At 39.0% G+C, this 16,016-nt stretch overlaps 1 protein-coding gene across 7 annotated transcripts in view; it reads left to right on the top strand.

Annotated features, from left to right (window-relative positions):
- The window catches only part of LOC135697154 (nuclear factor of activated T-cells 5-like), a 225,044-nt gene that overhangs the window by 101,883 nt on the left and 107,145 nt on the right, over positions 1-16,016 (top strand). For 2 of the 7 annotated variants that reach the window (XM_065216757.1, XM_065216758.1), the window contains exon 1: positions 10,348-11,860. The exons of 1 other annotated variant lie outside the window; for it this stretch is intronic. In XM_065216757.1, the coding sequence (XP_065072829.1) occupies positions 11,269-11,860 (592 nt within the window). In that variant the 5' untranslated portion in view covers positions 10,348-11,268. Of the gene's footprint in view, positions 1-10,347; positions 11,861-16,016 lie in introns of those variants that run through there. 4 more of the 7 variants (XM_065216756.1, XM_065216755.1, XM_065216759.1 and 1 more) reach the window with 3 other exon arrangements.

Here is a 16,016-nt window from a genome sequence, read left to right as displayed (position 1 = left end):
AGTTGCGATTTGACCATACATGTCTTAAATAAGAATGGACCTCGGACCGCGTGTTTCTGCTCAGTAAGAAAACCACTGCAACCGACGATCTTTCAAAGGCAAAAACTAAAAGCTACGAAAAAGTACTTACGCACTGTTCAGGCTATCAAAACAAGCTATGACCGACGTGAAAATTGAGCGATTAAACAAGCTATTCATACGAAAATACGTTTTCGAAAGCAGTTAATAATGTATCCCAAACAGGATTATATTTTCTAAACATTCCGAAGCATTCGGCCCAAGATCTATCAGTTACGAGTTTCTAGAATAGAAGCATGAGATACATCGTAATGTCTTTTCTCCCATAATACTCCACTATGTTCTTGCATTCGGGTGCAAACCTTACCGACATTAACGCTTTTCTTATGTTCTAACTAAAACCGGAAAAGATATCGCAAATGCAATCACCATGGCAGCACCAACACAACCTTAAATAAATTTGGGAAATTTTCGTAAAGAAACGATAAAATATACACAACCACATAAAAACAGATATACAGTGAACATGGTACTCTTCCTAATACAAAACCAAAAACAGAGAAATTATCTGCAAGCATCAAATTTATGAAAAAACTTTTCTTTTTATTGCCGGATGCGTATCTAGAATTTTATAAAATACGGGTAGGCATAAGTCTATTTAATTTCTAAATTTTAAGTCTAAATAATATTTTCGATAAGCGCTAAGCAATTTACATAGTGAAGCTTATCCAAAAGTATCTCTTCTTCAAAGAATTGTTTTATTTTAATTTTAAATTTGATTTAAATTAACCTCACAATTGAACAGGCGAGTCTTGTCTCTAATAACAAAGCATAACAGTTAACAAGGACTGAAACATCCTGTTCCCTTAGTTTGAAGTTGTAAGGACTAGATCTTATACCAGTAACACACCACGACAAAATGATCTACTAGCATTACTGGTTTCTATTTATGCAACAAGATTCAAAAAGAAGATTTTTTTCAGCACGAGTCGTAGTTTATCCAATGAAGGTTGCCGAGTTGGATAATAAGGACGAGTGCTGAAAAAAATCTAACTTTGCAACAAGTGGCACACACTGGATGCTAAAAAGTAGTACTTTCATACACTGTTATTTTAGTTATGAAAAGTAGGCCATTGAGTGCTAAAACACTTTTTTGGCACTCAGTATCACTTTTCGACACTGTTTTGAATAACCCAATAGCCTACTTCCTAACTAAAATGACAGTGTTAGTGACATCAACTGCAACTGGTTGCATAAATAGGTATTATCATGACAAAAATAATACTGGGTGATCAGTAACGGTAAGCAAAAAAGATAAAATTGTTTGAAAGTTTGTCTGCAACAAACGCGGTTGATGACATAGCTTGATCAGAACGGTGATCTAAGGGAAATGGATGTAATGTCGGCCTAAATGCCCCTAATTTGAGCCCATACATAAATTCAGCAATCGACTAAATTTTCAATAGCGACCAAAAGTATCCTTTAGTACCGTCTCATCATCTAGATAAAATTGATAAATAGCTGATTTTTAGCGATGGGCTCAATCTTAGATCCATAGGCCAACATTAGAGTCATTTCCCCTACATGTGGCAAACAAATTTTAATTTTTTTTTATCTTTTTCCTTCCACCGTTCCGATCAAGCTATGTTGCAGTGAGAGTTTGTCGTTGACAATCGTTGCAAGCGTTTTGTCTAAACTTTTGCTTGTTCTCTTTGATTAACAAGACTTGATTGTGTCGTACCGTTCTAGTATGCATCGTGGAAAGTTTTTCCGAATGTCACTCGTTATCTAATGTGTTTTTAATGACAATTATGATGAACATTCGTTCACTAAAGTAGCCCTATTTTTAAACGTGATCAAGCGGTCATACCAAACGGTGGAAACTAGCAATTTTAATTTGCTCACTACTTGGCTAGCCTATTGGTCCCAAGCATATCGATTAACGTACCCCATTCTTATTGAAATTCTAGTACTACACTATGCTTGTTTTGATTCGCTATGAAAGTTTGACAGATTAAATGAGGGACTCGTGGATGTTCTTATGTTTCAAGGGGTGCATCGATTAGCTTGGGACCGAAGAGAGTACCAGAGCTGAGCCAGAAAGTTGAGTACGTTTCTTCGGGACCTTCTAGTCTTAGAGTTACCTCTATGGTCATAAGTGTTAAAGTAGCCTCAAGATAAAAATCATTCTAATAAAGTTTAAAAATAAAAGCAGTCATACCGAAACCGCATGCCACCACGGCATTCGCAACCAGGCAATATACTCTCAGCTGTAAACATCAAGTTCGAATGTCGCCTAAATGACGTCATTTCTATCCTTGAATAGCGCGTAGTGAAATTACACGAATTATGCAGTGTAAATACGTAGCAGGCACATAAAATCACCTAACTTTGGACAGTAAAAGGTACCCAGGTTTCAAATGTTGTGCAAATGCATACTTTTTTATTATTAAAAATACCATATAAGTGCTTGTTTGCTAAATGAATTGGAATGACGTCAGCACGCAAGTTTCATTAACCGGAATTTTTCACCTCTACAGAGTACACCGTGTACGCTAGGAAAAAGTCATGTAAATTTCGGTGCAAGCATTCCAGATAACACAAAGCTTCGTCACTAAAGACGAGATAATGAGTTTAATCAAACGTGCTTTTCATAATAAATTCTGATGTTAATTTCTAAGGAATTTTGTGTAAATTTTCTGGAGAATTCTGAGTACAATTGCATGGCGATTTAAAAAATAATTCTAAGGGAACTGGAGGAGAATTTCAAGAAATTTCTGGCAGGAATTTACGATAAAATGTGAGAGTTCCTTTTTTTATCTAGTTCGTTTATTTGGAAGGTTCAATCGCGTTAGCCTATAATTCATTGTTCATTGTTTGTAACAAAATTCACTTATTTCTATGTCTTGTAAAGCTTGAGTCATTTAATATCTGGACGCACTGTTTAGTTTACTGCAGTACTCCTAGCGGTCGGATTTGGAATGTTTTGACAGTATTTTTTTAAATGTTTCCTTTTTCAGTGCTGAAAAGTTCGTCACGATTCATATTGTTTGAAAGAAGTTATACTTGATGGAAGCCGCGAACCAAAAATTAATTTTGTACACCCACGTTGAAAATCAGACGTGGTCAGGTTCAAATAACACTAATTCGTTGAAATTGGCAAAATCGACCGTGTGCAGTGCTCTCAAACGTTTCCGTGAGTGGCATACTATCGATCGGCAGGATCCATAGCAAGCGTCGTAGGGGAAGTAAGGATCGGAAGTTGCATTTGAAGGTGTTGAAAATGGTTAGGTGCAAACACAGAGCTGTCGGATTATGATATCGTCAAGAAATTCAATGCCAGTCAAAGCATGGTCAGAAGGATTCGTCAGCGAGAAGGATTTCGATCTTTTGGGCCAGTTAGCAACCAAACAGACACTGAAGCAGAATCTAGTGGCCAAAAGACGTGTCCGGAAGTTGTACAATGAGGTTCTTACAAAGTACGAAGGATGCATCCTCATGAACGACGGAGCGTACGTGAAGATGGATTATGGGCAGCATCCCGAACAAAAGTTCTATAAAGCCACTGGTCGAGGTGATGTCCCTAGCAAGTTCAAATTCGTTTTTGTCGATAAATTTGCAATGCAGTTTTTGATCTGGCAAGGTATTTGTAGCTGCGTACAAAAACCCAGATTTTCGTGACAAACAAGACTATGTTTTCCAAAATGTACAAGTAGGAGCAGAGTTGCGACCTATCACAATCACGATCGCCAAACTGCTGATGGTAGTAACGCTTTGTACATTCCTATCAATGTGCTCGTCGAAGCTCTCTCCATGACCATCATCCATCAAGTTAACGAAAGAAGTAAAAAGCAACTGGTGAATGTCGTCTTCTTTTGTGATCCATCACCGATCTGGTCATTCCCGACAATCACGACACTCATCTGTGCTCGTTTTGAAGCAATTGCTGATTTGCTTGCTTATGTGAGTGTGTTGGTGAGTGCGCCCAACAGCTTCCGTTTAATGTTGCCTGCTTAGTTTGTAACTCACACAGTCGCGCCTGCCGAGACGAACTTGGAATGCGTAGGCATTGTTTTCATTTTCTTCTGTCGTTTCGCTTTTTCTCATGATCGTACTGCAGAAGTCTTCACTGTTTTCGTTGTGCTTTTCATCATCAGCAGCGAGTGTAACGTTTTGCTTGTGAGCAGCGACAATTACTGGTGATTGTTGTTTGCCATGGCTCTAACTCTCACTGCGTGACAAAACGATCTGTCAGCGATAGTCGGTTGATGCAAAGACGAGTGTCACGTGAGTGTCATGATATTTTGCATCACTGAGTAGGAGTGCCTGAAAAAAACGTATTCTTCCGTACATCTGTAAAGTTGTGGCCTGATTTGGCAAGCTACCACTACAGCGGAGAAGTTCTGGAGTAGTATCGAGACAACAGGGTAGATTTCTTCGAAAAGGACATCAATCCATCCAATTCCCTTTATTCTCAATTGAGAAACAGCAGTTGAAGAAGAGTGGAAAGGTGATTTGGGATGCGACAGAGATGAAGAGATGGTGGAACAAAAAGGCCGCTCAGGGTGGCCAACAGAGTGTCAAAAATATGATGAGTGGGATTCGGAGAAAAGTTCAAGATTTCATCAAAACTAAATCGGAATATTGGAAACGCCCCGTCATCAGAAAAAATTACGCATTTTCGTGCACAAAATGCACGGCCTTTTTGGTTTATTCAATAGATAGTGGGTACATTATCAAATAGCTTTGGGGGTAATGTGGCTGGCAGCACAGCGAGAGAACGTTCAATGAAAATTAACTCTTAAACAACAATAATTTATGATGGTCCTGAAAAGAACCGCTTGCGGGGAGCCTTTCGTTGTGTTGATGGTGGTCCTGAAAAGGACCGTTTTGTCGTGATGGTTGATTAATACTGAGCTATTAGGGTGTTCAACACGGATGAGGCTGGTGACCTGTATGTTGTTGGGAACGAGGGTGACCCGCTTGGCATAGATGGCCCACAGCGACTAACGAAGAGCTACTGATTCCGATCAGTAGCGGTGCGGCTTCTTCCTCCTTCTTCGGTGAATGAACGCTCATGTGGCTGCAGCTCGCTGCTTGCGGGCAGCCTTTCGTTGTGTACTGGAGAACAATGTTCGACGCCACGCGCCGAAACCACTGCTGCTGCTGCTTCTGCTGGACACCACCACACACGGCGATTGAATAAGCACCGTTCGGTGAGACCGGATGGAATTCGATTTTGAAATCTGTGTTAGGGAAAGCGCTCTTTGCAGGTAATCGGTGATAATTTTGATCACCATTGCAACAGTTGGACATTTGTGTAATTTTAAATAGTGCTTGTTTAGAATTAAAATCCATCCGCTATTGACAGAGTTATATGTGGTCAAAACCTGCCCATTTTTCATACCGTGGTCGATTTTGGTTTTTTGAAATTGCACCCCCAATATGTTCCCAAAAGACGTAATTCTACGTCAAAAAAGGGTATCAGAAGGAGAACCCTCAACGGACTGTTTTTAAAACAGAGGTTAAAATACATACAAAAACACCTTATTTGCTATTGGCTTTATCGTTGCGCGATAGTACAGGAAGTGTTCCACGAAAAGGTGAGCCCCGCATATGTCGCACTCCCTCCGGACGGGGGTCCCTCCGTAGTTGTGGGACACCTTGGTGTGCCCCGTCTTCAGCCACGATGCTACTTTCTGGTCACGATGACAGGATAAAGCTTCCCATTTGTCGGTGGTTCCCTTGGTTTTTTTTAATGTTTATTATTTTTCGTGCGGAAAATTTCCTTTCGGCACAGTTCCGAATGCCAAGGCCACCAAACCCAGATGGCCCAACACCATCCATCTTGGACGGTATCAAACAAGATATATGAAGTTTCTCTCTCATCCTCTGTGAGCCTGTCTCTACTCTAACTGCCTATCAGTTAGCCTGTCTCTACTTAATTTGCCTGCAGCATCAATAAACCAATACCAGAACCAAACTTGGCACGTGTCTGACATCAACGCAGAAAATCTGCAGAAACTGTCCAAAAGTCCAGCAACCATAAACAAACAGGAAACGCATGGTATCTCCGCCTATCATCCCCGTAGAGGTAGGTGACTCACTCACACCCCAGTCCCAGTCACCGTATCAAACGAACGAAGAAGAGCTTTTTGTTTACCCTTGAATCTTCCTTTCTAGCCTCAGGCCAAAGTATTATACCTTATCGACTCGTTTGGTCATGATGACGGTGTTGGTGGTGTTGTTAACAGGTTGTTGCCGCTGCGTCGCCTACCGGCTGAGAGAAGAGACTGCTATCTTTATTGCTCACTGCTCCCCGTTTTTGGCTCTCTTTCTCTTTTGAACTCTCATTCGAGTTTTCGGTCGCTCATTCATTGCGTATGGAGCAGTTCCACGCCAAATGACGAATCGAGCAGATTCGACCTTCTCCGAGTTGCATAATTGTTTGTTATGGGCAATCATTCACATTTCTGCTATGATTCGGCCATATTGTATTGTATTGAATATTGTACTTTTTTTTTCAAGGTGATGTATTCGACATTTTTCAATCAATCGTAGCACGAAAATGGCGTTTCTAATCGAAATGACGTCTGCTACAAAGTTGGAGGGAAATGTAAACGGAGTTTTTTATGTCTTGTATTAATATTTTTGAAAAAAAAAATCGAAGAGAACGATTAAGTATTGGTTTTATGGTTTAACCCATTAACGCCTGGTGATCTATTGAGCTCAAAAGTTATACATGCCTTCACCAAAATTGTACTATGGAACAATCTCTTGAAAATGGTAATCAATTTAGTTCGGCATTGACTTACTAGTTGCTGTTAGTGTCCTTAGCAAACTTCGTTTTATCAACTTTTATAGTTTAACTATAGTTATGTTTGTATTACTTCTGCGTGAAGTTAACGATTTTACATAGTTGAAGATGTCACGTTTCAAATAACAGACTTAAAGTGGTCATATTATACGATAGATAAGGACATGAAAGTATAGAAATGATAGTTCTGTTAGAGTACGGTAGTGTGAAAATTGTATATAGAGAGTAGAAAGATAGCAAGGACAACTTTGAGGAAGGTACCAATCGGGATAATCATCTCTCTTTACCAAACTCCCCCGTTGGAGAGGGATGGTGATGGAGAGGTGCTGCTACTGTACCTTTCGACCAACTTTGCCTATTAGATTGAGCAAATATTTTTGAATAACACATCTGAACCAACTTGAAAAGATGACAAACACAGAAATTGAGTTTGAGGTTTTACCTCCATTGATATGAGTGTGCGGGGCGGGGTATAGTAAGCCCCCCTCTCTAACTACGCTTTTGAGATCAAGTAATTACTTTTGAATAATGCATCTGAACATACTAAAGTGATGAGATAAGAAACTCTGAAAATATTTCAGTTTGGAATCTGAGCTACATTGCACAGTGGTCCAGAATGCAGATTTAGGTGTAAGGATATGTTTTGAGTCTGAAATTGAAACTTTAGACTAAAAGTCTCTTCTACAAAGTTGTTCCTTATAGTTAGGCCCTCATTTTTATTATAATGAATTCTAGGGTGGTTCTTAATATCATTAAAATAAAAAATCTAACTTTTTTGTTTGTAGAAATTAAGGTATACATTCTTCGGCAAAGTTATAGCTGAGCTAATATCAAGCAACTTTTAAAAAGATTTTTTTCGTTTCTCTTAATTGATCGATTTAGAGCTATTTTCTTGAATTAAGTTAGGGTGGCTCTAAAAAACAGTTTTTTTTGCTCTAGATTTCATATTTCAAATTTCTCAGCAAAGGTGTCTTCAAATAATTTTTAGATCTTTAGAAGGTGCAATCGCAAACGCAGCAAGCGCTTGTCGAAATCTTTTGCCGATCAAGAGTTTTTGACGTTTTTCTATTTAAAATATGACCTTTTCAAATGTTAATATCTCTGGTTGGGGCAAACAAAAAAGGTTACAAAAAAATATTTTTTTTAAATTTACTTGAAATTAGCTCAGCTATAACTTTGTCGAGAAATATATACCTTAATTTCTACAATCAAAAAAGTTAGATTTTTTTATTTCAATGATAATAAGAACCACCCTAGAATTTATTATCATAAAAATGAGGGCCTAACTATAAGGAACAACTTTGTAGAAGAGACTTTTAGTCTAAAGATTCAATTTCAGGCTCAAAACATACCTTCCACCTAAAGCTGCATTCTGGACCACTGTGCATTGATACACCGGCAGTGTTGGCAGGAGAAGTTATTTTTGACATTTCGAAACATCGATTTTTGAACAGCTATAATTTTTTTAGAGACATTATAAATAGCACAGTACATCCTTCGTCAAAGTTGTTAGGTACTTCCTGGACTATACTTTTACATAATTAGCTGCAAAGCAAAATTGTGGTCCCTGGTAATGCAAATGCAAAAAAGGAGGTTTTCCATACTAATTTCCATACAAAATTCAAACGCAATGTCGACAGCCGGGCTACAACCAATCGTCCCCAAATTTTGCACAGTTATAATTATCATCCCTAATAGGTACATATCAATGTTAACAACTAAAGTATGTCCAAACTACGCAACTTAACTTGTGTTGGTTTATATATTTTAAAAGAAAACAGTGTTTTTTTTTTCTTTATTAACGAGACTTTCAGCCTTAGGCTGGTTCATCTCTAGGAACAGTGTTTCTATTTCCACTACAAATTTTAAATGGGTCGTCTAATGTGTATCTTGCCAAAAATATAATTGCTGATGGAGAATCACGGTAAAATTATGAAAAGTGCATATTTCCTTTAAAAAATTGATTATGATGAAACTAAGTTTGAAATATTTCAAAAATTGTTACATTTAGGTAGTTTATCGACATGTTTATGGTTTGACATGATTTTTATAATCATATTCCGTCATCAAATTGTACTTTTTGTTGTAAATAATAAATGGTTGAAAAATTATTCAAAAGTTGCTTTGTTTTTTTTTATTAATAGTTGCTCCATCCTGGAGTGGCTTATAAAACGTCCGCTTTTAATGAAAAAAACATCAAAAATATATCTAAAATAAGGTTTAATATATATCTAAGAAAGATTTCAGTGTATATTTTTTATTAAGCCTATTTAGTTCCCTACAACTCTTTCTTAGTAAATTTTTCTCTGCAACCAACTGTTTTGGAACTACATTTTTTTAATAATATGTGTACAAAAACACATAGGCTCTTTTCGAAAATTACTCTTGAGCCGAAATGGTCTTGCCTCCTACGGAAAATCCCGGGTCTATCATACTGAAAATATGTACCAAGTGTTATCCAAATCGAAGATGGTCGAGCACGATTCCAGGTTTTTTGAGGTGATTCTGGATGGAATCGAAATGGTTCTAAAAATATTTTTTCAGGAAGTCGAAGCGTGCAACAACTAAATGTGGTTTAGAAACTTTTCATGTATGAAACTATGGTTTCTAATAGTCCAAACTACAATTCTATCAGGTAGCAAGCTAACTTTTAGCCACAGCATACAATTCTAGATAGAGCTGGAATTAGGGCCTAACAGCTTTTGTAAACAATGACTTCTATCGATGATTCCTAGAAATTCAAGGCTTACCCACGCAAACCAACATCCTCATCAGGTGGGGAAACACTTCCCCTATCCGATGGATATGTTGGTCTGCGTGGGCGTGCCTTGAGTTCCTAGAAATCATCGATAGAAGTCATTGTTTACAAAAGCTGTTTCGCCTTAATTCCAGCTCTATCTAGAATTATGCAAAATTTCATGCAAATCGGAGAAGGTCGAGTCAAACATTAATTTTTGTTTTGCTATTTGGCCTGGAACTGCTGTATGTTGCTCCATCGTTTTGCCACTGTCGCCGCCGGTCGGCCGTCGTGGTGTTCGATGTCGGCGTGTTATCATCATCAACAGCACCGAGTCAGTCCCTCTGCCCGTTCGTCCGACCTTACCCCACTACACCCCATCGATCAATATTTGCTCGTGTTGCGATGCGTGTATGTATATTTTCGGCCTTCCTACGTACATGGGTATGTCGTTTTGGAAGTGATTAGAGCCAGTTTCTTCTTTTGCTTTGCTACGCTCAGCCTCCCCTTGGCTCTCCCCATTCCACCCACCACCCCCGCTCGGTGTGGTAGCGAACGTCTTGTCCCGAGAGGCTCACTACAATGATGGTACACGTTGCTTACCACGCGGGAGCGCTCGCTTCAGTCTTGGTGAGAACCGCCTGTTGAACACACGTTCGTGCCGTTTCGTATTGCGTCTAGTGCGTTTGAAAAGTGCTGCGAATCCGAGCCCTTCTTCTATTACGGGGAAAGTATTACGCGTTGGAAGATAAAGCTTCTTGAAGAATCTTTTAAGATTGTCGATTCGCGTTTTTTTTCTTCTCTCGAATTATAACTAACTTATAATGGCTGCCATTAACCCGTAGTTTATTCGCGTGACGTTTGGTCACTAATCGTCAACAGCAAGGATCTGTGTAGCAAGCAAATCTCTCGGAAAATACGCACTTCGTTCGTTCGTGATCCGCGTGTCCCGCTTCTTTCGTCGATTGTTCTGTTTTGACCGACAATTTCGTCGAAGGTGCAATACCGTGTCTCTGTCGGTAACCGTTCGATCTCGCGTCTGAAATTTCGGATTGTCATATTTTTCGGGAAGTTGATCGAAATTTCTGCGCAATGGCGAAACCGTAAGAAGGTAGTTCACCTCAAGACTCACAGCCGGAAACGGAAAGGATTGTTTTGTAATTCTTTTTATGACTGTGATTACCAAAAAGTGCGACAAGATGTCGAAATAATTTACGACCCAGTGTGTTTTTACCTTGATCGTTTTGCGATCGTCTACTTAAGAAGAAACCTAAGTGAAAGACTAGATAAAATCAATTAAAATTAAAGCCAACTCATATCAGGCAAGATACCGAAGTCAAGCTTCGGTATATAAGTGCGTATCATAACGTCGTTTAAAAGCGCCATGTGTGTAAGATTTCCGTAAAAATATTAAATTTAAACAAACTGTTACCTCGCGAGTGTGTGCAAAGTATTAAAACGAATACGGACCTAAAAACAATCAAACTGGAGGCTAAACGTACAATGAGACCAAGCAAATCGCTGATCATAAGGAAGTTCAAGCGCAATCGTATCAGAACAGTTTTACAAAGGTTAACCTCGACAAGCGGGGGGAATTGCATAGTGGATCGAAAGCATCTTCTTATGAAAGTACCCTAGATTCAGACTCAAAGCGTATTAAGTGCATTTTTAGTTGTAAAGTTGGTAGTGCTGCGATATGAGCTATATGAGTGGCCGTGATCAACGACTCCACGCTGAAGATGGCAGCGATGGTGAACAACCAAAACAGCACCAACCATTACAATCAATTCAACAACCTAGTCAACAACAACAACAACAAGCTCACAAACTGTCACCAACTCAACAACAGCAAAGTCAACATCAACAGCCACAACCTTCCCAAGGGAGGAACCGGCTGTTGCAAAGTTCTCAGTGGAGCAAGAGCTACGATTCGGTTATCAACTATTGGAACACTAGTGGACCTGCCGCCGCTGTAGCTACCGCTGCTGGATATCAGCAGCATTACGGTGGCTATGCACCACCACCTCCTCCTTACCATCACAGCCAGCAGCAGCAACAGCGACAGCTAACACCGCCACTGGCGCATCCCATTTCGCCTACTAGTCCTCCCGAATCAAGCCAAGCTCAACCTTCGTCTCAGTCGCCACCGGCGGCTTCGGCTAATATGTTGCAGCAACAGCTCCACCAACACCCTCTGTCATCCTCATACCATCACCCGATGCACCACTATGTACAGCATTCCCCCGCCCAGTTACGAGGTACCAGCAAGTCGACGGCCCAGTCATCCGGTAAGGCGAGAATTGGTTCGGGAATTCGGTACACATGTGATGCGAACTTTGAGTTTCATTTTCCAAAATCAACTTCCATAGTTATTAATTGCTATGCTTTCTATGCCAACCAATGCATGAATTTATACATTGTGTGGCAAGCACAACTTTATACCCTCGGAGAGCGGGAACATTTCCAACCTAAAAGACTTCCACACAACCGGACCGGTAATCGAACCTCCGGCGTCGGGCTTTGTAATGCCGTGCCTTTACTGACTAGGCTATCTGAGGCCCCAACTCGATTTACGTGCTCTTAATGAATAACACCATGGAAACGTAGACTTGGTGGAATGGCGTGCAAAGCAAGATTTATTGTCATTGTATGCTCCGAAAACTCACGCATATATTTAGGAACCACTGAGGGGAGCAGGGGTACCAGAATGTTTTATAAAACAGTCTTCAACTTTTAAACTTTTAATATTTATTTTTTACTTTTACATGAGTAGAGCGGAGTAGGATTTGCGTTAGTAAGATAGAGAGAGAGAGAGAGAGTCGAAAGTACTAGTTGTCTCCCTCATATCAACGCCAATCCCACTCCGCTCATGCACTGAAGACACCCACTCTTGCTTATACAGCTTCGAGTCCATCGTTTTTTTTTTGTTTGGTGATAAAAACCTTGTCAGATCATCGGGCGAATTTATCGGCGAAAACAAACTTAATTTTGCTGGGGAAATCACCTCGTGCTGTGGCCAGATAAATTTTTTGAACACGGTACACCCAACCGCTAGATTCGCTTACAATTATGTGGGATTCATCATCAGAGGATGTTAGCGTAGACCGCATGAACCGAAGATGCGATATAGCGAGCTGCGGTTCAATGCAAGAAAATGGAGAAAGAAAAGTGTGGAGTGTATTAGTGAGTGAAATTAATCATGTCGAAAAAAAAGTGCCGACTGGAGGACTCGAACCACGAACGTTACGATTATCAGACCTGTGCTTTCTCAATTGCTTTCTCTATTGCTCTCTCCATGCTTCGGGATATGGATTGGCAAACAAGAAGTGCTCATTTCCTCGCATATTCAACAAGGGAATCGAAGCCTGTGGGCGCGTCGTTCTACCATGTTATACATAACAATCAAGGCAAATGCTTGCTTGTGTAGGTGAAAGCATATACCGAACGCGGAATAAAAAAGATAAAAAAAACGTCAATTAAAAAAAATTTAAGGGTTGTGTCCTAGACACGACCGCAGTTTTGATTATTATACTTTATCTTAAATTTTTAAAGTATTTCAATGTTTCGGTTATGGTTCAAAACACGCGACAATTCATGTTGGCATAATCAGACCACGGTTCATCTTACGCATGAGATTATGTATTTAAATTTAATGTAATGGTTAAGAATTGACAGAATTTTCCCTACATAACTACCTTGGGTTGATCAATGTTGAGTTATTTTGCTGTGATCAATGTAGGTACACTAAATTTGACATCGACAACGACTACAACACTTTTTTTTTGTTGATTTGCACAAAAACGCCATGCATGTTGTGAGATAAAACAATTGCCAAAAAATGCATTAATATTTTTCAGTAGCTCCATCATTAGTTTTAAGTTGGGTTTCTGAAGCAGAGAAGAAAGTGAAGATTGCAATTTTTGATAACGCAACAGGCAGTTGTTTTACCTGTCAGAAGACGGTACTTTAAATATTGAACAAAATGTTGGTTCATATATCAACGAAGTAGGGGAGGAAGGGGTATAACGATCATACGGGGTTTATGCACCTCTTTGTTCACCAATTTGGAGGACAATCCTAACATAAAATTACCATGCATCATCATTATGTACTTTACAGCGTGTTCGTAGAATGATTGCAAAATAGAATACTGTGACTTTTCTCAAATTACAACAACATTAATTGAAAATTAGGGGATTCAGCTATTGAATTTACAAGTCAGAGCAAAAGCTTGTATACAGGTTCTCCGCCTGTTTAATGTTTTGATAGTAAACATCATAGTTAAGGTAAACAGTACGTATATCCATTTGGAAGTGAATATTCACTGTAATTATTTTTGAGAGGCACTGTGAACTATCGCAAACTATATTAGAAATAATCTCAGTGATTATTCACTTCCCCTAAGAGCTGTATCTACCGTTTCAACTTCCCTACGAGTTTCTACTTGCCCCGGTGTAGGGTAATGGATTTTGGTTGGGCCTATTCATGTCATTTTCGCACTGCGTCTAAATGTATACCGTCTGTGATTTCTATATGTGGGTTTGTGAAAACCGAAAATGGAACATGTAACAAAATAATGAAAGATTTTGAACATTAATAACTCAGCTGTCTCTGGACCAATTTCAATATTTTTATCACCAGTCGATCAGATATATTTCTACGCATCTGTTGAATTGAAGACTTTATCATTTTTTTTCTTTTCAAAATGTCACTATTGAAAATTGCACGAAAGTGCAACTGTTGCTTTGATAGTTAAAATTATCACCGATTTCCTGTGAAAAGCGATTTCCCTAACATAGATTTCAAAGTTGAACTCCATCCGGTCTCACCAAATTGTGTTTATTCAATCACCACGTGGTGAGTGGTGATGCAGCTGCAGCCCACATAAACATCCATAGAAGTAGGAAGAAGCCGCACCGCTATTGATCGAAATATTGAGATGTTGTGGGCCATTTATGTCAAGTACGCCATACTAAAGAGTTTAAACAGAGAGAACCCCGCTCAAATTCCTATTTCTCCACCAAACACAAGCTTCTGCTGCAGTTAAAAAATAAGATTTATTATATAACACTACGTCACCATTGCGTACAACCCCATAAGGCTGTCCCTTCTTGTTTTTTTTCTATCAATATTACATATGGACTTTTTATTTAATTCTATATTTAAGAGATTTTTAGCCGAAGGGTAGTTCATCTCTTAACATATATATGGACATGAAAAATGTGTGTTTGGTGAAAAAGTCTAACTTTCTAGTTTCTAATAATACTAAAAAATGAAAAATGTACTCAAAATAGGATTTTATTGAAACGTGGGCTCGTTCCGGGCACTTCCTGAGTAATTGCACTAATTGAATTCTTTAATTTAAAAAAAAAGTTGGTCGATTTTTATACATCATCTGAAAGAGCTTAGTTTTTTGAGCACTACGATATTTTTTTCGAAACCGTAGATTTTCATCTCGATTTTTAAATCAAAGTTTAAAGCAAAATATTAACTCCACTGTTTGACACTAAACTAACAAATTGACAGCTCGCTCCCATACAAAGTCCCACTGAGGGGCGCTAAGATGGTAATGTAATCGCGTTTATTTAAAATAGTTCCAGTGCTCCAATTTTGATCAAATTTCGGATTTTGGTTCCATGTTTGATGTAGATTACGAATATGCCTTTACCTCAATACCCTTGGAAACAGTAGATAGAGCTTCTGTCTCTATGATGCACGGTATATGCATTTGGGTTAACATCCGACGCCCCTCCTTCTTTACATATTCTGCACAAAAAATACTTTCTAAGCCCCGCCCCTGACAGGATTTCCCACCGTTTTTTTATGAATGGGGCGGGGCAGAAAGTATCTCTTGTGCAGAATATGTAAAAAAAGGCTGAACTCTGGATGTTTACCTAATTGCATATTTAGAGGTACCAGATATGTTTTAAGTCAGTTGGTGGTAAATCACCCACAGAATAACAATATAGTAACAAAATATTGTGAGCGTTTTTTTTTTCTCAAATTCGAAGCTCTCTGGGCAGTAGTTGGGTAAAAAAATTAACGGAATTAAACCTTTTTTTAACTACATTGTAGTTTGCTTAACAATTATTTCCCGGAAAAAGTGATTGTTAAAGTCCATGTTTTTTTAGGTTGTCGTTATAGGAGAGGGGGGGGGGGGGGGGTGTTGCATAAATAACTTTTCCGCCTTTCATATATTAGGGACTGTTCATTAACAACGTTGATAATTTTTTGGGATTCTTGCCCCCCCCCCACCCCTCGTTGTTAATGAACAGCCCCTTAGTTGAACAGGACTCAAGTCACCTTTAACCATTGACTTGCTCCTGCTTACTGCAGGACCAAGCGCCGGTAATGAGCAGAAGCGCGACAGCAGTAGTTTAAATGATCTTTATTTTAGTTTAACTTGGACGATTACCATATAAATTTTTACTAAGTGATTTAATT

The sequence above is a fragment of the Ochlerotatus camptorhynchus genome, unplaced genomic scaffold (genome assembly GCF_037179485.1).
Source record: "Ochlerotatus camptorhynchus isolate MF236.1 unplaced genomic scaffold, CSIRO-AGI_Acam_v1.1 ptg000067l, whole genome shotgun sequence".
In the NCBI taxonomy this organism is placed as follows: domain Eukaryota; kingdom Metazoa; phylum Arthropoda; class Insecta; order Diptera; family Culicidae; genus Ochlerotatus; species Ochlerotatus camptorhynchus.
This window is presented reverse-complemented; position numbering and strand designations above follow the sequence as displayed.